At 37.8% G+C, this 22,678-nt stretch overlaps 2 protein-coding genes across 3 annotated transcripts in view; one reads left to right on the top strand and one right to left on the bottom strand.

Moving 5' to 3' along the window:
* The first annotated feature begins 678 nt into the window (after positions 1-678).
* LOC105964611 (cis-muuroladiene synthase) lies at positions 679-4,453 on the top strand. 2 transcript variants are annotated; one of them, XM_012989119.2, is made up of 7 exons: positions 679-976; positions 1,270-1,522; positions 1,624-1,999; positions 2,114-2,332; positions 2,453-2,591; positions 3,021-3,266; positions 3,950-4,453. In XM_012989119.2, the coding sequence occupies exons 1-7, from the start codon at positions 845-847 to the stop codon at positions 4,250-4,252; spliced, it is 1,668 nt and encodes a 555-aa protein (XP_012844573.2). In that variant the 5' UTR covers positions 679-844; the 3' UTR covers positions 4,253-4,453. The 2 variants fall into 2 exon arrangements, with proteins under 2 accessions (XP_012844573.2, XP_088676933.1); XM_088820807.1 differs by lacking the exon at positions 2,114-2,332 and having other exon boundaries at positions 761-976.
* A 13,678-nt stretch (positions 4,454-18,131) lies between these two features.
* SPS3F (sucrose phosphate synthase 3F) overlaps positions 18,132-22,678 on the bottom strand; it is a 7,465-nt gene continuing 2,918 nt past the window's right edge. Inside the window, exons 4-12 of the mRNA XM_012989166.2 lie at positions 22,328-22,678; positions 21,640-21,771; positions 21,391-21,522; positions 21,133-21,309; positions 20,993-21,046; positions 20,833-20,895; positions 19,285-20,229; positions 19,067-19,194; positions 18,132-18,708 (exon numbers count right to left, since the gene is read on the bottom strand). The exon at positions 22,328-22,678 is cut by the window's right edge and continues 345 nt beyond it. Coding sequence (XP_012844620.2) covers positions 18,429-18,708; positions 19,067-19,194; positions 19,285-20,229; positions 20,833-20,895; positions 20,993-21,046; positions 21,133-21,309; positions 21,391-21,522; positions 21,640-21,771; positions 22,328-22,678 — 2,262 coding nt within the window. The 3' untranslated portion in view covers positions 18,132-18,428. The remainder of the gene's footprint in view (positions 18,709-19,066; positions 19,195-19,284; positions 20,230-20,832; positions 20,896-20,992; positions 21,047-21,132; positions 21,310-21,390; positions 21,523-21,639; positions 21,772-22,327) is intronic.

Genomic DNA, 22,678 nt, shown 5'->3' with positions numbered 1-22,678 from the left:
CTCGTAGAAAACTGTAGTAATCTGTAGTCACGTATTCTTAAAACCCTAATTCCTCCTTTGAAACACTAGCCGCCAGACACCATAGACATCCATAGATACCCATAGACATCTATAGACATGAAATCGAAAAATCTAAGATCTGCCCCACCAAACCGTAGATCTCCTCCCCCAAACCCTAGATCTGCGACAACAACATCACCACGCCGCTACACCCATGCTGCCATAACCCCTCCCAACGCCGAGCACCACTGACACTGTCCCCCTCAGCCCTGAGCGCCGCTGCCCAACGAGTTCCATCCTCATGATCGACGGCGCTCACCACCAGCGCCTTCCCCAGAGCCGCCGCCGCCATCACCATCCCTCCCCACCGCCTCCAGCAAATTGAGAAGTGGGGCAAGTGGGTGTGAGGAGGGGTGACGGAGTTACCGCTAACCCTGGCGACTTCAGTCAAGGCACGCGTCACGAGGCAATTTTCAACCCCTTCTAGTCGTTAGATCCTTCAAATGATATTAACCACATACGTGGGACACACGCGCTAGTTACTAGTGACAGCCGTGCAAATAATATTCAATGTTTTGAAAAAGAAATATTAGGTAGAAAAACAAAAAAAAAAAAAAGACGAAAAAAAGATTCGTTTCTGAGAATTCACACGAGGAGCATCAGAAGATTAAATAATGTACTAAAAATAATTCTCTTATTTTCTTTTACTATTTGGTGGGGGTGGCATGTATCACTAATTAATTCACTATAAATGGGGGTGATTGCTCCATTGCCATTTCACAACAATAAATAAAATACATTAATTAATCATCATTTTAAAGAGCTGTGTTCTTAGTACTAAAAAATGTTCAATAATGCTAATAACACTGTCGATGTTCCAGCGGGTACTTGCCTGAGGGATCTCCGGCCACCGGTCACCATTTTCAAACCGAGCATGTGGGGTCATACTTTCGCTTCTTTCTCTTTGGATCATCAGGTATAAATAAATTACTTCACACACACACACACACACACACACACATATATATATATATATATATATATATATATATATATATATATATATATATATATATATATATATATATGCATCATGTTTCGTTTTTATAAGATAAATATGTATGTATGTATGCCCCAAAGTGTTCTCGGTTGGGAAACCCGTTTTGCCTATAATCACCCGTTAGCCTTTTCAGCTGTGCACGTCTATTAACTATTAAGTGGTATCTCAATAAATGTGCCAAGTTGTCGTATCGAATTTCACGTGTACAGGTACAAGAAACCTACGAAAAGACCATAGAAGCAATAAAGAAGAAAGTGAGGAGCATTCTAATGGCAAAAACATCCGGCAAACCAATCCTTATATTAGTGGACACACTCGTGCGTCTCGGATTGGCTTATCATTTCGAGACAGAAATCGAAGAAAAACTCGAACAAATCTACAAAGAGGATGAAGAGTTTGATTTGTTTACTACTGCACTTCGATTTCGTTTGCTCAGGCAACATCGCCATCAAGTTTCTTGCAGTAATTTCCCTTCTACCTCTTTCGCGCTATTTCATATGTCATTAAAAAAAAAACAAAAAACTTCGATTAAAATTTGATAAACGCCATTATTATTGCAACAGGTGTTTTCGACAAGTTCACGAACAAAGACAACAAATTGGAAGAATCCCTTATAGGTAACGATGTTGAGGGGCTACTAAGCTTGTACGAAGCAGCTCATGTTCGAATTCGTGGAGAAGACATCTTAGAAGAGGCCGTACCTTTTACGAAACATCATTTGACTCGTCACATGTTGTCGTTGGAATCTCCACTTAAGGACAAAGTGAAGCGAGCTCTAGTGCACTCGCTTCATAGAGGTGTTCCGATTATCGAAGCACGCGTTTACATTTCCATCTACGAAAAAGATGATTCAAGGGATGAAATTATTTTAAAACTAGCAAAATTGAATTTCAATTATCTGCAGAATATGTACAAGGAAGAGCTCTCCGAACTCTACAGGTAAGCAACATATATATATATATATATATATATATATATTGATTGTTTTTTGGCTTGGTCCCTATATAGGCTTAATTGGGTCGTCCCTCATTAAATTTGTTCGGGTAAATTAAGGTGGTGGAACAACTTTGACCTGAAGTCGAAATTGCCGTATGCAAGAGACAGATGGATAGAGTGCTATATGTGGGGTGTCGCATTCCATTTTGAACCTCAATACTCGTATGTTCGAAATGCGGTGGCGAAAGCTATGCAAATGGTTTCTATTCTAGATGATACATATGATAATTATGCTACACTCAATGAAGCTCAGCTTTTTACTGATGTTCTTGAAAGGTACCTACCTATCTTGCCTTAAGTACGAGCGCGTAGGTTTAGTACTCACTGCACTTGTATAGTTGGCTGATGAACACGAGTATAGAATGATATATTTTGATTTATAATAATTCTTTTCAGGTGGGATATGAATGAAATTGGTCAACTCCCGGATTATATGAAGGTTGTTTATCAATTCATCATGAGTGTATCTGAAGTTTACGAACGAGAGGCAACGCAACAAGGAAAATCGTTTGCAATTCCTTCTTACAAAGAAGCAGTAAGGCCAAATCAATATATATTTGGTCCCTCATGTTTCGAAAAGTCAACACTTTCAGTCATTTTTCGTCTTATATATATATAATTTCCACAAATATCATATTAAATAGGAAAATATATAGTTTTCATCTCTCAAATTTACACAAATTTCATATTTGGTCCCTCATGTTTCGAAAAGTCAACACTTTCAGTCATTTTTCGTCAATTTTATGTTTGTACTAACGGAATCAAGCATGTTCCTATCACCGCCTTAACGGAAGGACTAACGGTAAATTTATGGAAATGACCTAAAGTGTTGAAATTTTGAAATATGAGGGACTAAATGTGTTTTTTTTATGGACCAAATGTGTGAGATCAGTGCAAACTTGAGGGATGAAGACCGTATTTGTTCCCAAATTAAATATATATTTGGTGTATGATGCATGAGCAGGTGAAACAACTTGCTAGGGCTTACAACATAGAGCAAAGTTGGATTATGGAACGAAAAATGCCTCCGTTAGAAGAGTATCTGAAAAATTCAGTGATCACAAGTTGCGTTTTTGTGATGTTCACAGCTCATTTTCCGGGCATGAAATCTGTTACCCAAGAAACTATTGATTGGCTGCTCAGTAACCCTAAAATTGTAGTTTCGACTGCGATGATAGGTCGACATATTGAGGACTTGGGCAGCCATGAAGTAAGTAGTATTACTTCAATATTTTTTTATGCATAACTTGATTTTGATTTTGATTTTGATTTTGAGATTTGTCACCTAGCTTACATTTAAAAATAGTTAAAATATACTATGTTTAAGAGCTTATAAGCTCTTTCAAAGTATTTGGTATTTTTTTTTTTAAATGATAAAAATTTAAAAAGTAAGCTATTGGAGAGCACATAATATTTTTATTAAACAACTACCTACACCCCACCTTTTGATCTTATAATAAGTAAAAATAGTTTATAAGATTATTATCCAAAAACTTTAAAAATTATTTATAAAAATAAAACGTAACAACTTTTCAACTCTTAAAACAACTTATGACGTAAGAGTTTATCTAACATAAAAATAAGTTGATTGCCCATTAATTATTACATCAAGTGACATAGCATTATTTATTGAAAGTGGGCCTTTTGAATTCTTCCGATTTGATTGAGGAAAATTATAGTTTTCAAGTACAACAATTTTTTTGTCTCCTAAAACTTTTGGGAATGAAATGGAAATTGAAATTAAATATATGAATATTTCTGAAAATTCTAATATTTGATTGGTGACTTTAGTTTAGTAACGTAAAAATCATTATAAGATTGCATGTTACTTGATCGATCGATCGATATCTTATTCATCTTAGTTAACCCTCGGTCGTGTATCTGCATTTGTAGCGCGAGAATAGAGAGGGAAAATATCTGACAGTGGTGGATTGCTACATAAAACATTATGGCATATCAAAGGAAGAGGTCTTGTCTATGTTCGAGGTACTAGTGGAGGATGCATGGAAGGATATTAGTAAGGAATGGGCGAATAAAACCGAAGGTTCGATACCCAAAGAAATAGTCGAGCAACTTGTGAACTATGCCCGGGTAGCCGAGGTCACTTACCGGAACAGTGATGATGGATATACGGATCCCGAAAAAAATTTGGGTCCACATATTGTTGCTTTATTTGTTGATCCAATTGTCATTTAAATTTTCTTTTTTCTTTTTTCCTCAATCGTATGCCCTCGTTACGTTATTGCGTTTTGTACTGTCTATCTAAATTTGTTTGTGTTTCCAGTCTTTGATTTTTTCTGTTGGTTTTGGATTGTTGAATAATTAAAGTGTTGTGGGTTTGTAATGTTAACTAATATCAATATATTTCATGGTGCATGTTTGTATTGTGATACAAAACTTTGTACAATTCATTATGTTTATAAAATCAAATTAATAATAGAACAATAATTAATTGGTCCATTAATTAGGTGAGATCAATGGCCGATCAACAAAGCTATAATTAAAACATTAAAGATGATGCATGCTTATTATAAGATAATGAATTATTTGAATTGTTTAAATATTAAACCGTGATGTTTAAATATTGAATTGTTTCAACCACTCTCAACTAGTTACTATTTAAATAACTTGAAATTATTTGAATAATTTCCCCTTATTAAAAAAAAAATCGAGTTACGGGCGCTTATATATTAAAAAAAAAGGAAAAGGAAAAAAAACTGAATTGCGTGATAAGGGGAATAGTTTTTGGAGAAGATTTGGGTGTAGATTATGTGTATAATATTTTTTAAATTAAATAATTATACTAATTAATAATTAGTAGGGGTATATATGGTTTTTCAGACCCATTGAATTTATCTCAAATATCATTTATAAATAAGGGGGAATATATATATATATATATAAGGGCAAATTACCAAAACCCCCCTGAGGTAAGGCTGAATAACGAAAATCCCCCCCTTGTTTGCGTAATTACGAAAATCCCCCTGAGGTATGTTGTCATCTTACAAATTCCCCCTACGGTGTTACTTCTGACGGAATCTTTTTGATTCCATGGAATATTCCTCCGAAAATGACATTCTTGCCCTTGAGGGGTAATTGTAAGCATATTAATTATTTAGGGGGTAAATTGTAATGTATTTAAAAAATGTAGTTATTTTAATTTTAAAACTATAATGTATTTCTTCATTTTATAATTATTAAAAAGATAAAATGTATATAAAATAATTAAAGATAACATTAAAAGTTTTTATTTCTTTTTTAATTTTTTTATATATTTTTTTATTCAATAAAATCGAGGTTACGTATTTTTGAAATACTCTCGTATTTCTTATTTTATGCTACAAATATTTTTAATAGTTTTTTTAATATTATGGTAATTGTCAATGTTTTATTATATTTTTTCGTCAAAAGTAACACCGTAGGGGGGCTTATAATACTTAAAAAACGTAGTTATTTTAATTTTAAAACTATAACGTATTTCTTCATTTTATAATTATTAAAAATATACAAAAAGAATATATAAAATAATTAAACATATCTTGTAACATAATTTTTTTTACTTGTTTTGTATTTTTTTTTATATATTTTATATTTTTTTATTCAATCAAAACGAGTTTACATATTTTTGAAATATTCTCGTATTTCTTATTTTACGGTAAAAATATTTTTAATAATTTTTAATATTTGTTTAATTATATTTCAATTTTAAACAAACGAAATGTAAAAAGTATATATTAAATACAAATAAATCATAATATTCCATTGAGGGGGATTTTCGTAATTACGCCTTACCTCAGGGGGGTTTTCGTAATTTGTTTTTTTTCTTTTATTTTTTACATATTTAACAGAAGGGTATAATAGACTTTTCACGTTTTCTGTTAAAAAAAATTGGTCAACCGTTAGTCAAGGGGGATTTTCGTAATTACGCAAACAAGGGGGGGATTTTCGTTATTCAGCCTTACCTCAGGGGGGTTTTGGTAATTTGCCCTATATATAAATATATAATTAACAACTACAGTTATGTACACCAGGATTAGATTACTCCATATGTCCCTTATTATATGTCTTTTTCGATGTTTTTTTGGTCCCAAATTATTTGTCATTTTAGAGTTCCAATAAGGAATTAATTGTATTTTTATCAATTTTGCCCCTTGTCACTCTTAATTAGTTAATTATAAAATAATTAATGATAAAGGTATTGTATTTACCAAGGTTGTAAAAGGCGGTAATCGGGCCGGAGGCGGTTAGGCACACTGACTCATGATTAATTTGTGTGGCGATGACTACTCGGTGATAAATCGAAAATAAACCGATTTTTTTATATTTAATATAATATATTTCTAGATATTATTTATAAATACTCAAAATATATATAAAATGATATTTAAACATAATTTTATCTCCATAATGTATATATCCTAGTAATACAATAAAAAATTAATAATAATAAAATCATAATACATAAATATTCTTATAATATATAAATACAAAGACAATTTTTTTGAATTTAAATCCTAGTAATATAATAATGTATAGCATGAGTCATAGATCATAATGTATATATCCTAGTAATATAATAAAAATTTAATAATAATAAGATCATAATACATAAATATTCTTATAAAATATAAATACAAAGACATTTTTTTTTAATTTAAATTCATTCTTCAACATTTTTGGTATACATCATTAGGTTCTTTAACAATAACAGTTAATATAAATAAAATAAAGCATAAATTCATATATTATTTTTTATTAAAATCCCAACTTTTATTTTACCGTGGATCGACCACAACATAATAACGTTATTTTAATGTGGATCGATCACAACATAATAGATGCAAAGAAGAAAATATGTAAAAACTATGTATACATATTAATGTTGTTGTCTTAAAAGTTACTAATTTGACTTTGATTTTGAAAAAGAAAAAAAAAGTAACTTATTAATGTTATTGTGTTTACTGTCTCAATTCATCCTATTTCATCAGATCCGGGGTGTGATAGGGTTCTGAAGGATGAACCGAATATGGACAGTTCCAATAAGAGGGATTCTAGTTGTAAGATATCTAATGAAACCGTCGCTGGAATTGAGATCTTATTCAAAGAGAAAGATATCAAATATCTGGAGTTTCTTTTTGTATATTATATGGATGATCCGATCCGCAAGGACCATGATTGGGAATTGTTTGATCGTCTTTCTCTGAGGAAGAGGCGAAATAGAATCAACTTGAATTCGGGACCGCTATTCGAAATCTTAGTCAAACACTGGATTTCTTATCTCATGTCTGCTTTTCGTGAAAAAATACCAATTAAAGTGGAGGGTTTCTTCAAACAACAAAGGGCTGGGTCAACTATTCAATCAAATGATATTGAGCATGTTTCCCATCTCTTCTCGAGAAACAAGGGGGCTATTTCTTTGCAAAATTGTGCTCAATTTCATATGTGGCAATTTCGCCAAGATCTCTTCGTTAGTTGGGGGAAGAATCCGCACGAATCGGATTTTTTGAGGAACGTATCGAGAGAGAATTTGATTTGGTTAGACAATGTGTGGTTGGTAAACAAGGATCGGTTTTTTAGAAAGGTACGGAATGTATCGTCAAATATTCAATATGATTCCACAAGATCCAGTTTCGTTCAAGTAACGGATTCTAGCCAACTGAAAGGATCTTCTGATCAATCCAGAGATCATTTGGATTCCATTAGTAATGAGGATTCGGAATATCACACATTGATCAATCAAAGAGAGATTCAACCACTAAAAGAAAGATCGATTTTTTGGGATCCTTCCTTTCTTCAAACGGAAGGAACAGAGATAGAATCAGACCGATTCCCGAAATGCCTTTCTGGATATTCCTCAATGTCCCGGCTATTCACGGAACGTGAGAAGCAGATGATTAATCATCTGCTTCCGGAAGAAATCGAAGAATTTCTTGGGAATCCTACAAGATTGGTTCGTTCTTTTTTCTCTGATAGATGGTCAGAACTTCACCTGGGTTTGAATCCTACTGAGAGGTCCACTAGAGATCAGAAATTGTTGAAGAAACAACAAGATCTTTCTTTTGTCCCTTCCAGGCGATCGGAAAATAAAGAACTGGTTAATATATTCAAGATACGAGTCAATTACTTTTAATGTCGGAGACTATTTATCATAATTGTATTTTAAATGTAACTTCATGAAAGTGTTTGATTTATGTTATTTTAGTTGAAGTTTACATATATATATTTACTTCTTTTTTAGCTACTTTATACAAATAATCCTATCGAGACGTTGCCCCAGAACAACTTAAATTCACCGTGTAATAAATTCATAGCCTCACCAGCTGAAAAAATAGTCTAATTTCATCAAAATTAGAAAGTTTTGACACGCTATATATTACACCGGTGTTTTTTGACAAATATTTTGTCGAATGAAGTAAAACTGAAGAAACCCTTGTGACTAATGACGATGTTGAGGGGCTACTAAGCATGTACGAAGCAACCAATGTTCGAATTCACGGGGAAGACATCTTAGAAAAGGCTTTAGCTTTTACGAAACATCATTTGACGCGCATGCTTTTACGAATCTCGCCTTCAACACAGAGTGAAGCGATCGATTCACAGATGTGTTCCAATGTTCGACATAACCCTTTATATTTCTATCTATGAAAGCGTCGATTGATCAAGGAATGAATTGTTTCTAAAACTAGCCAAGTTGAATTTGAATTTTTTGAAGAATATGTACAAGAAAGAGCTGAGCGAACTGTCGAGGTAAGACCTTATATATATATATATATATATATATATATATATATATATATATATATATATATATTGAATAATGTTTTTTTTTATAATATGCTATTGTTATGTCTAACGGTCAAATAATGAAAAAGTCTTCCGAGGTAAGGTCTAATTACGAAAATACCCCTCTGACCAGTATTTGATTGTTTAAATTCACGTAACATATAAAAATATAAAGAAAAAAATAAAAAATAAAATAAATAATGTTACAATGTTACAAGATAAGTTTAATTTTTTTATATATATTTTTTATTTTTAATAATTATAAAATGAAGAAACGCATTATAGTTTGAAAATTAAAAGTAACTATATTTTTAAAATAATATGACAATTTAGTTCATATGTAATTAGTATGCTTACAATTACCCCTCAAGGGAAAAAATGATATTTTTAGAAGAATAATCCATGGAATCAAAAAGATTCCGTGAAAAGTAATAACATGGGGAATTAATGGGTAAGACGGCGACCTACCACACGGGAGTCTTTTCATAATTAGGCCATACCTAAGGGGGTTTCTCGTAATTTGCGGTATATCTAATGTAACTGATTAATGACATGTCATTTATGTCATTTATATTTTCTAGAAAGGTAACTGATATACATAATTGAGTCAATCCAATGGGCCTATAAATTATTTACCTATTGGACCAGAAGCTCAATATCGAAGACTATTATCACCGATGCCCAATCATCTTCAAGTAAGGTTTGGGCCCGACAATCTCAACTAAGTTATAAATAAATGTTTGAACTCATTCCTTAAGGTACGTCCTATCAACTGAGCAATACTACAACATGTATTCTCTGGACTATTTCTATGATCAGTACGTCTGACTTGAGCGTCGGAGGGGTTTCAGCCGGATCAACCCCGGCCTAGTTCACGTGTTCTATGATCGTAGGTATCTCAAGGTCATCAAGCTCGTGAGCCAGTGATCCACTCTGCTCTTCCAGCTCATCCTACTTCAACTCTCTAAGATGATCTATCTTTAGCATCATCATTTTGGCGCCGTCTGTGGGTTTACAGTGCCCCCAAAACATTTGGTTCGCCAAGGGTTATCGACTCCCTGGGGTTTATAGTGCCCCCAATATTTCGTTCGCCAAGGATTATCGACTCCCTAGGGGTTTATAGTAACCATTTTTTTATATATATTTTCTATTTTTAATAATTATAAAATGAAGAAACGCATTATAGTTTGAAAATTAAAAGTAACTATATTTTTAAAATAATATGACAATTTAGTTCATATGTAATTAGTATGCTTACAATTACCCCTCAAGGGAAAAAATGACATTTTTAGAAGAATAATCCATGGAATCAAAAAGATTCCGTGAAAAGTAATAACATGGGGAATTAATGGGTAAGACGGCGACCTACCTCACGAGAGTCTTTTCATAATTAGGCCATACCTAAGGGGGTTTCTCGTAATTTGCGGTATATCTGATGTAACTGATTAATGACATGTCATTTATGTCATTTATATTTTCTAGAAAGGTAACTGATATACATAATTGAGTCAATCCAATGGGCCTATAAATTATTTACCTATTGGACCAGAAGCTCAATATCGAAGACTATTATCACCGATGCCCAATCATCTTCAAGTAAGGTTTGGGCCCGACAATCTCAACTAAGTTATAAATAAATGTTTGAACTCATTCCTTAAGGTACGTCCTATCAACTGAGCAATACTACAACATGTATTCTCTGGACTATTTCTATGATCAGTACGTCTGACTTGAGCGTCGGAGGGGTTTCAGCCGGATCAACCCCGGCCTAGTTCACGTGTTCTATGATCGTAGGTATCTCAAGGTCATCAAGCTCGTGAGCCAGTGATCCACTCTGCTCTTCCAGCTCATCCTACTTCAACTCTCTAAGATGATCTATCTTTAGCATCATCATTTTGGCGCCGTCTGTGGGTTTACAGTGCCCCCAAAACATTTGGTTCGCCAAGGGTTATCGACTCCCTGGGGTTTATAGTGCCCCCAATATTTCGTTCGCCAAGGATTATCGACTCCCTAGGGGTTTATAGTAACCATTTTTTTATATATATTTTCTATTTTTAATAATTATAAAATGAAGAAACGCATTATAGTTTGAAAATTAAAAGTAACTATATTTTTAAAATAATATGACAATTTAGTTCATATGTAATTAGTATGCTTACAATTACCCCTCAAGGGAAAAAATGACATTTTTAGAAGAATAATCCATGGAATCAAAAAGATTCCGTGAAAAGTAATAACATGGGGAATTAATGGGTAAGACGGCGACCTACCTCACGAGAGTCTTTTCATAATTAGGCCATACCTAAGGGGGTTTCTCGTAATTTGCGGTATATCTAATGTAACTGATTAATGACATGTCATTTATGTCATTTATATTTTCTAGAAAGGTAACTGATATACATAATTGAGCCAATCCAATGGGCCTATAAATTATTTACCTATTGGACCACAAGCTTAATATCGAAAACTATTATCACCGATGCCCAATCATCTTCAAGTAAGGTTTGGGCCCGACAATCTCAACTAAGTTATAAATAAAGGTTTGAACTCATTCCTTAAGGTACGTCCTATCAACTGAGCTATACTACAACATGTATTCTATGGACTATTTCTATGATCAGTACGTCTGACTTGAGCGTCGGAGGGGTTTCAGCCGGATCAACCCCGGCCTAGTTCACGTGTTCTATGATCGTAAGTATCTCAAGGTCATCAAGCTCGTGAGCCAGTGATCCACTCTACTCTTCCAGCTCATCCTACTTCAACTCTCTAAGGTGATCTATCTTTAGCATCATCATTTTGGCGCCGTCTGTGGGTTTACAGTGCCCCCAAAACATTTGGTTCGCCAAGGGTTATCGACTCCCTGGGGTTTATAGTGCCTCCAATATATTTCGTTCGCCAAGGGTTATCGACTCCCTGGGGGTTTATAGTAACCCCAAAACATTTCGTTCGCCAAGGGTTATCAACTCCCTAGGGGTTTACAGTGCCCCCAAAACATTTCGTTCGCCAAGGGTTATCGACTCCTTGGGGGTTTATAGTGCCCCAAAAATATTTCGTTCGCCAAGGGTTATCGACTCCCTGGGGGTTTATAGTGCCCCCAAAACATTTCGTTCGCCAAGGGTTATCGACTCCCTGGGGGCTTATAGTGCCCCAAAAACAAAATGGAAAATTATCCCAAGGGGTGGACATCAACCAAAAAAAAAACACAAAAAAAAATAGAAAAGCAAAAAAAGAGAAGAAAAAAAACGAAAAGAGAGAAAAAAAAAAAAAAAAAAAAAAAAGGAGAAAAAGAGAACAAAACGGCACGCGCAAATCCCAGAACGCGCGCCTCGGGCCGTGCGAATGTGCAGGAAAAAGAAAAAAAAAATTGCCAGAACGCGCGTGGCGCTCACGCGCCCAGCTGTACTGCTCCTCATGCCTCTGCGCGCGTGCATCGCACGCGCCCGTTCTCCCTCTCCGCGCGTGCAATGCACGCGCCGCACTCCCTCTCTCCCGCGCGTGAATCGCATGCGCCTGCACCTTTTTCCGCGCGCGCGCGCGGCTCCCCATGCCATCCATCAAATCGCGCGCTCCCCTACACCTCAAATCGCGCGCGCGTCAGCTACTACCAATCAAATCGCGCGCGCCTCCCCTCTACTCATCTAATCGCGTGCAAATTTTACTAATCTCCACCAAATCGCGCATATATTTTGACGCGCTTCACCAAATTGCTCGCAAATTTCTACAGGCTCCACCAAATCGCGTGCCGATTTAACCTCGCTTCACCAAATCGTGCGAGAATTTCAACGCGCTCTACCAAATCGTGTGCGCTCTCAAATAAAATTATTATATCTCCACACCACAACAACAGTTAGTGGAACACTACAACACCGACCTACTCTCGACACGATTCGGTATCTTTTTCCATTTGACTCCCACATCGAATCGAAAGTGGGGGGCTTGCGAGACAACTCCCACGAGGAGAAAACTCGCTCGGTCCTACAAATCCGTTGCGAGGAAACTCCCACGAGGAGCCAACTCGCTCGGTACTACTACCCACAGTGAGATAACTCCCACGAGGAGACCACTCGCTCCGTCCTACAACCCTTGCGAGACAACTCCCATGAGGAGCAAACTCGCTCGGTCCTACAAACCCGTTGCGAGACAACTCCCATGAGGAGCCAACTTGCTCAGTATTACGAACCCGCAGCGAGACAACTCTCACGAGGAGCCAACTCGCTCGGAACAACAACCCGTAGCGAGACAACTCCCACGAGGAGATAACTCACTCGTTCATATAACCCGTTGCGAGGCAACTCCCACGAGGAGCCAACTCCCTCGGGTCTACGAAACCACAACGAGATAACTCCCACGAGGAGACCACTCGTTCTGTCCTATAACCCTTTGCGAGGCAACTCCCACGAGGAGCCAACTCCCTCGGGTCTACCAACCCACAACGAGACAACTCTCACGAGGAGCAAACTCGTTCGGTCCTATAACCCGTTGCGAGCCAACTCCCACGAGGAGCCAACTCCCTAGGGTCTACGAACCCACAGCAAGATAACTCCCACGAGGAGCCAACTCCCTCGGTACTACCAACCCGTAGCGAGACAACTCCCACGGAAGCCAACTCGCTCGGTCCTACGAACCCGTTGCGAGGCAACTCCCACGAGGAGCCAACTCCCTCGGAACTACCAACCCACAACGAGACAACTCCCACGAGAAGCCAACTCACTCGGTACTACAAACCCGCAGCGAGACAACTCCTACGAGGAGCCAACTCGCTAGGTACCATACCCGCAGCGAGACAACTCCCACGAGAAGCCAACTCACTCGGTACTACAAACCCGCAGCGAGACAACTCCTACGAGGAGCCAACTCGCTAGGTACCATACCCGCAGCGAGACAACTCCCACGAGGAGCCAACTCACTCGGCACTACAAATCCGGTGCAAGGCAACTCCCACGAAGAGCCAACTCGCTCGGCACTACAAATCCGTTGCAAGGCGACTCCCACGTGCTGCCACCTCGCTCGATAATAAGACTCGCTGCGAGACAACTCCCACGAGGAAACAAATTGCTCATAGCGACCTCAATCAGCACGCTCCCCAGTCGTGCGTCATCCAATGCTCCTACAACTTCGCTGCGAGACAACTCTCATGAGTAGACAACTCGCCCGAAATTCACTATATAATCGCAAGCTCAAGTTAGCACGATTAAAACCCTAGAAACACTTAGAGATATTATGTGGATCTATATAGTCTGGCCAACTTGATTACTTAAATTTATCTACTTGTTTTCGATGGGTCCTTCATTAAAACGTGGCCACGGTCCAAACACACTTATGACCCACGAGGTCTAACAAGGGGCACGATCCCCATAAAAAATCTTGAGAGTCTCATCCCCTCCTCAAGTACATCATGCACAAGGCTATATGTAAACACATACAAGCAACGCGTCAAAACATTGACAATGTCGATAAATAACAACTCCCACGAGGAGAATACTCGTTCTGTGCTACTACATTATCGCGAGACAACTCCCACGAGGAGATAACTCGATCAGCTCTATTACCCCGCGACGAGACAACTCCCAGGATGAGATAACTTGATCCGAGCTACTACATCGTCGCGGGACAACACCGACGACTCAAGTAACTTACATCGCGACAACTTGGTTGCGCTACGCGCCAACGCGTCTTCACGCCCCTCCGACACACGCTCCAATGCGTTTTCGCACACCATTAGGCCATATGCCAACGATCGACTTCTACAATTTTTACTCTCGACACGATCCGACACCCATTTCAACATGGCCCCCACATCGACTCGAGAGTGGGGGGCTTAATGATATGCATAATTGAGCCAACCCAATGAGCCTACAAATTATTTACCTACTGGGCCACAAGCCCAATATCGAAGACTATTATCACCGATGCCCAATCACCTTCAAGTAAGGTTTGGGCCCGACAATCTCAACTAAGCTATAAATAAAGGTTTGAACTCATTCCTTAAGGTACGTCCTATTAACTGAGCAATACTATAATATGTTTTATCTGATCTATTTCTATGATCAACACGTCTGACTTGAGCGTCGGAGGGGTTTCCGCCGGATCAACCCCCGACCTAGTTTACGTGTTCTATGATCGCAGGTATCTCAAGGTCATCAAGCTCGTGAGCCAGTGATCCACTCTGCTCTTCCAGCTCGTCCTACTTCAACTCTCTAAGGTGATTTATCTTTAGCGTCATCAGTAACTTACATTTATATATATATTTCATCATGTTTAATTCAGTAATTAAGGAAGGTACGTAAGTTTTTGTATATCATTTTATTTGGTTCATATATATAAATCTTAGGGTAAATTACACATACACCCCTAAGGTATGTTAAAATAACTTTAAGGTCCCTGTAGTATTGGTAATTACAATCGCCCTGAAACATTGTTAGAAATCCTTACGGAATAATGCATTGGATACGTTATTCCGTTAGAGTTATAACGGACTATTATTTTCAAGCAGTAATGGAGACAACATAGAGCTAGGGGGTGACATGGCTCTTCTAGCATTTCTTACAATCCTTATTATTTTATATAAGTTTTATAAATTTCCGTCTATGGTAGTATTAACGACCCCGTGAAAAACAAATATAGTGCATATCGGTCCCCAGGGCATGAAATCTTGGTTCTGATAAGTGATAATTGGTTCAGGGGTGTGGCTGTAATTACTAATACCACATGGACATCAAAGTTATTTTAGCATATCTCAGGGGTGTAGGTGTAATTTACCCTAAATCTTATAATGCTTTTAAATTTTCTCAGGTGGGATATGGCTGAAATTGATGGACTCCCGGATTACATGAAAATTGCTTATCGATTTATTATGAGCATGTACGAAGATTATCAAGTTGATGCAGCAACACATGAAAAATCATTTGCATTTCCTTATTTCATAGAAGCGGTAATATTTATATATATAAGGGCCAATTTTTAACTATCTAGAATAGGAATCTAAAATTTTATTTCTTATTTTTATTTTTTAAATGATGTTTCTTTTATATATATTGATCAACAATTTGTGACACATGCTATTGATTTTGTAATGGATTCAGGTAAAACAAATTAGTAGAGCTTACAACCAAGAGCTAAAGTGGGTAATGGAGAGAAAGATGCCTTCATTCGAAGACTATATCGACAATTCGTTGAGTACCAGCTGCTTTTACGTGATATTCTCCGCTCTTGCTCTCGGCACGAAATCTGTCACTAAAGAAACCATTGATTGGTTGTTGGCGACCAACCCTAATATTGTAGTTACAGCTGCTAAGTTTGCTCGACACCTTGAGGACTTGGGCAATGGGCAGCCATGAAGTACGAGCGCGTGCGCACTCACACACATGTAGATACATATATATGATTACTATAATTAAAGGGTAAATAGCACTTAACTCCCCTATGGTTATAAAATTTTGCAGATAACCCCTTTTTCCTCGTAATATCACCTCATAACCAACCCCCCTGTGATTGATAGGGGTAACGTCCGTTAGTTTTTCCGTTAAACTTAACTGTGCATGTCAAATTTCAAAGGGAAAATGTGACCACAAGCGGGTCTCTGCAAAAACTTAGTCTTTTGAATTGTGACTCGCACTGTTAATTTTAACGGGAAAAACTAACGTACGCTACCACTATCAACCAAAGGAGGTTATGAGCTGATATTACGAATAAAGGGGGTTATTTTCAAAACTTGTAACCTGAAGGGGGTTAAGTGCTATCTACACTACTAGAAATGCAGGTAGCCCTAATTAAATTATTTATTTTTATTCATTCAATTTTTCATTTGAAGCGGGAGAATAAGGGCGGGCAAATGTTGACGGTGGTGGATTGCTACATGAAAGAACATGGTGTGTCGAAGCAAGAAACTCTATGTAAGTTTGCGGAATTAGTGGAGGATAGATGGAAAGATGTGAACACGGAATGCATCGCGGAAACTTGGATAAACAAGGAAATGGTGGAGCTAGTTCTTAACTACGTGCGAATGTCCGAGTTTGTTTATAAGAATCGCGAAGACGGGTTTACGGATCCAGCAAGATCTTTCGCTCCACTCATTGTTTCTCTATTTGTGGATCCCATAGTACTCAATTGACTCTGTTTTTTTTCTTTCTTTTTTTCTTTTCCTTTTCTCATCCTTTGTGAACTCATTCGTGACATGCGATTTCTTTCATTGCTCTTTGGAGTTTGATTATTGCTTGTTCATTTGTTATTTTTTTTTAACTTTTTTTATATGTTTTTTGTACTTTTTATTAGTGTTTTAATAGGTAAATATGCTTAAATGGATAAATAATGAGTACAATTATATATGTTTTCCTGTATTAAATGCTTTTGATTGTCTAGCCAACAGTTGAATTGATTGTAAATGGGAATGCACTCGAGAGAGGATTTCTCGTTTGATTTTAGGAAAACATAGCTCGGTTTGTGGAAACGGAGACGTGATGCACCTCGGGTAGCCCTTAAGGACTTGACCTAAATGCTCTCTTAATATCAGGTTCCGTTAGGTTCTGAACGGAGACGTCGGACCTGTGGGTAGACTCTAACTACACTGGAGATGGGGGTTAGGGTATTTTAGTGTCTGGGTTAGCAAATATATAATTAACATTAGATTCGGATTTGTATATCTTTACCGATAGTACGTGGATTTTACCCTAGAAGCCACCACAAGTCGGAATTCCTCGCTTGTCCTGGCGGACCGTTGTTTTTATTTATTATTTCTTATTAGCTTCATTTCTCCCATTCTTTCGTCTGTCTAGATAGAGTTTAGGATAATCTAATTACGGTACTTGGTAAATTTAGGAACTTAATTCCCTGTGAATCGATATCTGGAATTCACTATTCTACAAAACGCAATACTATACACTTGCAGTTTTTCATACATAGGTTTCACACATCACAGCTCCGATGTTCTTTTTCGTCTCGTATGTCACCTCGTATATGAAATTCCACACCCTACGTGGCACTAGACACGTAGACGTTAGAAAATAACAAAAATAAAACAAGGAGAAGAAGGATACCGACGACGAGCAACGGCGACGACGGCAACGGATGAACGCGAGAGAGAGGGGGGGGGGGGGGGGGGGGGGGGGCGACTAAGGTTTTCTCTTGTGTGTTCTTTCACAAGACTTTATAAATCAGTATTTTTGTAATCACAGCAATGTCCTCGTCAATGGGAGTGCCAATTTACAATTTCCAATTTCCAATTTCCAAAATAGGAAACCCTAATTCGGTAGACATGCTAAATCGGGAAACTATCCAATTTAGAAAGCTCACTATATTATCGCCTAATTCTTTTCCTTCATTTATTCTAATTTGTAAACAACAATTACAAATATTGAACTCAATCAAAAAGTTCATGGAGCAAATTCTCTCCATCGTACAACTCCGAACTTTTCGCAGTGACAGTTTACAACAATATAGTCGAATTCAAGAACACAAGTCCTTCATATATAACTACATATATGTGGCGGAAAATCATTTCGACAGGATTATTTCATTCATCATGCTAATTAACTTGCATGTTCGAGTGGATATAGAAACATATATATATGGCCAGGCTTAATATCTCTCACATTCATCCTGCTTTAGAGAGTTGCCTTATTATGTTAATTATCTCTTCCGCTTTTGCCCCTCCTTTCGCGTGGGCAACCAATGGGCTGTCACCGGGGACAATATCGTCTCTTAGGTAACTTCCGGCGGTTCTGAGCAACTCCTCCGAACCCTTACTCACAATGTCTTTGAGAATGATTGTCTTGTGGGCCCCGGAAATCATTTCCTCATAATCCGTGTCTCCGGTTTCTCCGAGAATTACGTACATATTAGCCACATTTAATCTCCAACGGACGAAAAGATACCTAATTGTACAAAATCATCGAACAACAATAGAAAATCAGAAAAATCAGGAAAAATCAAAATCAAAATTGTAAGCGATGTGATGTGATTAATAGAGCGATGCATCTACATCAACAATCGCGAAAATAAATTGTTCTATTTGAAATATTAAAAGCGCTAAGGCTATATTGATTCGTTCAACGAAAACAGTGTAAAACAGTAGAAATGCGTAAAGTAATTTACACGTTTAATAAGAGCACTTGTTTGACGAGTAAAATAATTTTCATATTCCTCGTTTCAAAATCGCTGAAAACCGACACAGATCACCTCGTATATGCGCAATTCAATTTAAATGAAAATAAAGCGGTTAAAAAATATTACCTGAGAGCCTGCGAACGAGATGCAAGCAGAGGAACGACTTGCATTCTAGTGGAATTTCTGCAATACATCAAATGGCATCGAAGACCCCTCATCCTAAGTTTTTGTCTCATATCATCCACTTTTTTCGCCTACCAAAACAAAACACAATTATTAAAAAATTTAAATTAAAAAAAAAATCCAATTCCGTCGTCAAAATTAGAAACAAAAAAAAAAGTTACCTTGGTAAGATCCTTAATCGAGTATGAAAGACAATGCGAATTGCTCGATCTGGCATCTTCTTCAACCGCACATGAAAAACTCCCCGATTTGGCACCGCCACCTTCCGGTGTATTCATAAGCTTCCAAATAGTCTTCTTCAAACCATCCGACCCCCACCGATAATCAATATGCGTTGCATAATCGGGATCGGGACAAAGCTTTCCACCCCCCTCTACGTAAGCCCCTGGATAATAAACCTCGCTACCGCTACTACAAATCAACGCATCGAAATCTCCCACTTTCAAATTCCCCCGTTTCAAAAACTCCACCAACTCATACATCGGCATCGCGGTCGAAAGGGCGAATCCGGAAAACCTCGCAATTTGCGCGTCCAGTTTCACCGCTTTCAAAATCTCTTGTATCGTTTGAACCATCTTCTTCTCGGGCAATCCTCTTCCGTCGTAGCAATCGAGCGCCACCACAAATAGCTTACGGCGCCTCCTCAACACCGGGTACTTTCCGGATGCCGCCACGTCAGCCGGCAAGTCGCGTGGGCCCGCCGCCACGTCATCTTGCCTCCTGTTCATCCTACTCATGATGTGCTTCACCACGTCGTCGTTCGATTCGTTTAAGGATGTTCTGTGTTCGTTTAAGGATGTCTTGTCGCCATCGATGGATAGCCTCAAGGACATGTCGAGGACGTCCTTGAGGGAATCGTTGAGGGAATCTTCGGCCGCCAGCTCATCGGCCGGAGTGTCGGTCTGCCACTGGGGGTGCCGCATGCGGCAGGCGGCAACCCTGGTTAGGTAGGTGCGGCAGTGCTCCGGCCAAGAGAAGAGGTGGATGTTCTTTAAGCCGTTTCTCCGACACTCTTGCCATAGGTTCTTCTCCGATACCAACTTGAGAAGCGCGTCGGCTATTGCTTGCTGGTCGTGCGGGTCCACGAGAAGACCGTTGTTAAGTGCCTGTTAGCCGATCAAATGAAAATTTATTCGTCGAAAGAGTTTTATCACATTTAGTACATGTGATTGTGACGTATCGAATTGCCAAACAAATAAAAAAAAAATTTAACGTGTTATTGATAGTAGCAAAATTCCCCTTATCATGCATCTTTTTTAGCACATTACAGCCTAAATAGAGTGGTTTTTAGGGGACGGTTTGGTAAAACAAATTGAATCGTAGGGGGTTTTTGCTAATAAAATAATACAGGGACTTTTTTAGCAATTAGAGAAAACATAGGGGTGTTGAATGCAATAAACCAAAAGGGTGTATTGCATTTAGCACTGTTGTGTTTACTAAGCGGTTTACTCCAACTGTCAAAAAACTCCCCGTGTTGTAAATATTAGCAAAATCACCCCTATGATTCAATTTTATTAGCAAATTACTCCCTAAAACGTACGCACTATTAAGGGGTTCGTGTGCTGAAAAAATGCATTAAAGGGGTTTTTTTGCTAATATTTATAACACGGGGGCTTTTTCACAATTAGAGTAAACACAAGTGTGCTAAATGCAATAAACTCCGATTATAACATCAATCAGATCACAAAATAATATATTGTTTTTTATACCCGATGAATATCCACCGGCCCACCATTCTTAGTTGCCACCATCGGGAGTCCATGAGCAGCGGCCTATAATTCAAGAATCGAAAGTCGACAGACTAATAATGTCAATAATCGATAAGTGGAGCAAATTTAGAGGAATTAATTTAAGTACGTCAACACAAACCTCGATTAATGTAAGTCCAAATGGCTCAATAACAGCTGGATTTATGAATACTCCCTGTAATAAAGATTCACATAATCACATTCAAAAATTTAATACCCGAGATAGTTGTTAAGTAAATTCTACCGAATTAAAAATCGAACCTTTGTTTTGCCAGCAAGGCGGTAAATATCAGGAACATCGCTTTGCTTGTGATGCTTAGGGAAAGCTACTTGCCCGTATAAGTCGTACTTGTCGATAAGCTTCAGTACAGTAATGAGTACACTAGCATTTCCACCCGACATTTCATCTATATCGTCTCTATTCCCCATTATAAGAGTCTGCATAATTTTTTCATTATTTATTTATTTATGTCCGTATATATATTTTTTTAAATACATGCGTTTGGCAAAAATACTTACGAGATTCGCAAGCTCTCGTAAGGGGCGGCATTCTCCAAAGGCTTTTATGAGTGTTGTTAAATTCTTCTTGGGATCGGGCCGCGATAGTGCGAGAATCATCGGCTTGTGCGGATTCGTCAAAAAACGCATCACCTAAATAAATTAAAATATTAAAAAATAAAAAAAAAATTGTTACGACAAAATATCAACACGAAATCCGTGTATATAATTCTGATGGCAAATGAGTAATTATGAGCATGCGATGCTTACTTCCGACCATATAGTAGGGACCGCTTTGGGCGACGACCCCTCGGAATTGGTTACTGCCGCCAGGTCACCATCGGTGTCGGCAAGATCTTCTTGAACTTCAACATTGCTGAAGTCCATCCCAGGTGGAATAACCTACAGAATAATATGAATAAATATATAGATATATGTTAATTTCCAAGAATAATAAAGACAAGTGGGAAACAAGAAAAGTTTAAGATGAGTTCATTGCATTTAGCACCCCGTATTACAAATATTAGCAAAAACACCCCTATAATCCATTTTTTTAAGAAAATTACCTCCTAATAAACACACCATTTAGGAGGTCGTGCGCTAAACAAATGCACCATAGGGGGGTTTTTGCAAATATTTATAATAAAAGAATTTTTTTTAACAGTTCACATTACAAATATTAGCAAAAACACCCCTGTGGGCTGTGATCCAATTTTTAAGCAAATTAGCTCCTAAAAACACACCATTTAGGAGGTAGTGCGCTAAAAAAAGTGCATTATAGGGGTTTTTTGCAAATATTCTTCGTCTTACTAATATTAGCAAACACCCCTATGATGCAATTTTTAAGCAAATTACCTCCCAAAACACACCGTTTAGGGGTTCGTGCGCTAAAATAATGCATCATACCACAAGTTCGTTTTAAGCAGTTCGATTAAAAAAAAAAAAGGAAGCTGCTTACAGCCATGCGAGGCATAAATCGGCCGTGACAATTAACACCGCGCCTCCCACGCGCCCTCAAAACCTTCTCGAGCTTAACATCAAACCCGTCGTACAACCCCCATTGTTCATCAATCTCCTGTTTGGTACTCGTGATAACCAACTCCGCCGCATCTAAAGAAAGCTCCTCCGCCTCGATCCTCCTCATAATCCTATACGTCGAGTTAATATCCTCCTTCGACTGCCTTCCTTGCTTAAGAAGCTGCTCAAGCTTATTCCTCCCCAACGAGTGCCCCGTCAAAACCATCGGCACATTCAATGCACCCGACAAAAGGGCCGCACTATCGCCCGCGTCGGCGTAATGCCCGTGGAT

Source organism: Erythranthe guttata, chromosome 7 (assembly GCF_056151865.1).
Source record: "Erythranthe guttata isolate IM_541 chromosome 7, IM_541, whole genome shotgun sequence".
Lineage (NCBI taxonomy): Eukaryota > Viridiplantae > Streptophyta > Magnoliopsida > Lamiales > Phrymaceae > Erythranthe > Erythranthe guttata.
This window is presented reverse-complemented; position numbering and strand designations above follow the sequence as displayed.

Excerpts from the sequence above, each read along its gene's own strand:
- LOC105964611 (XM_012989119.2), top strand. The coding sequence starts at position 845 with ATGTTCAATAATGCTAATAACACTGTCGATGTTCCAGCGGGTACTTGC. Across the intron at positions 977-1,269 it reads CTTTCTCTTTGGATCATCAG|GTACAAGAAACCTACGAAAA; the intron begins GTATAAATAAAT and ends TCACGTGTACAG. Across the intron at positions 3,267-3,949 it reads AGGACTTGGGCAGCCATGAA|CGCGAGAATAGAGAGGGAAA; the intron begins GTAAGTAGTATT and ends CTGCATTTGTAG.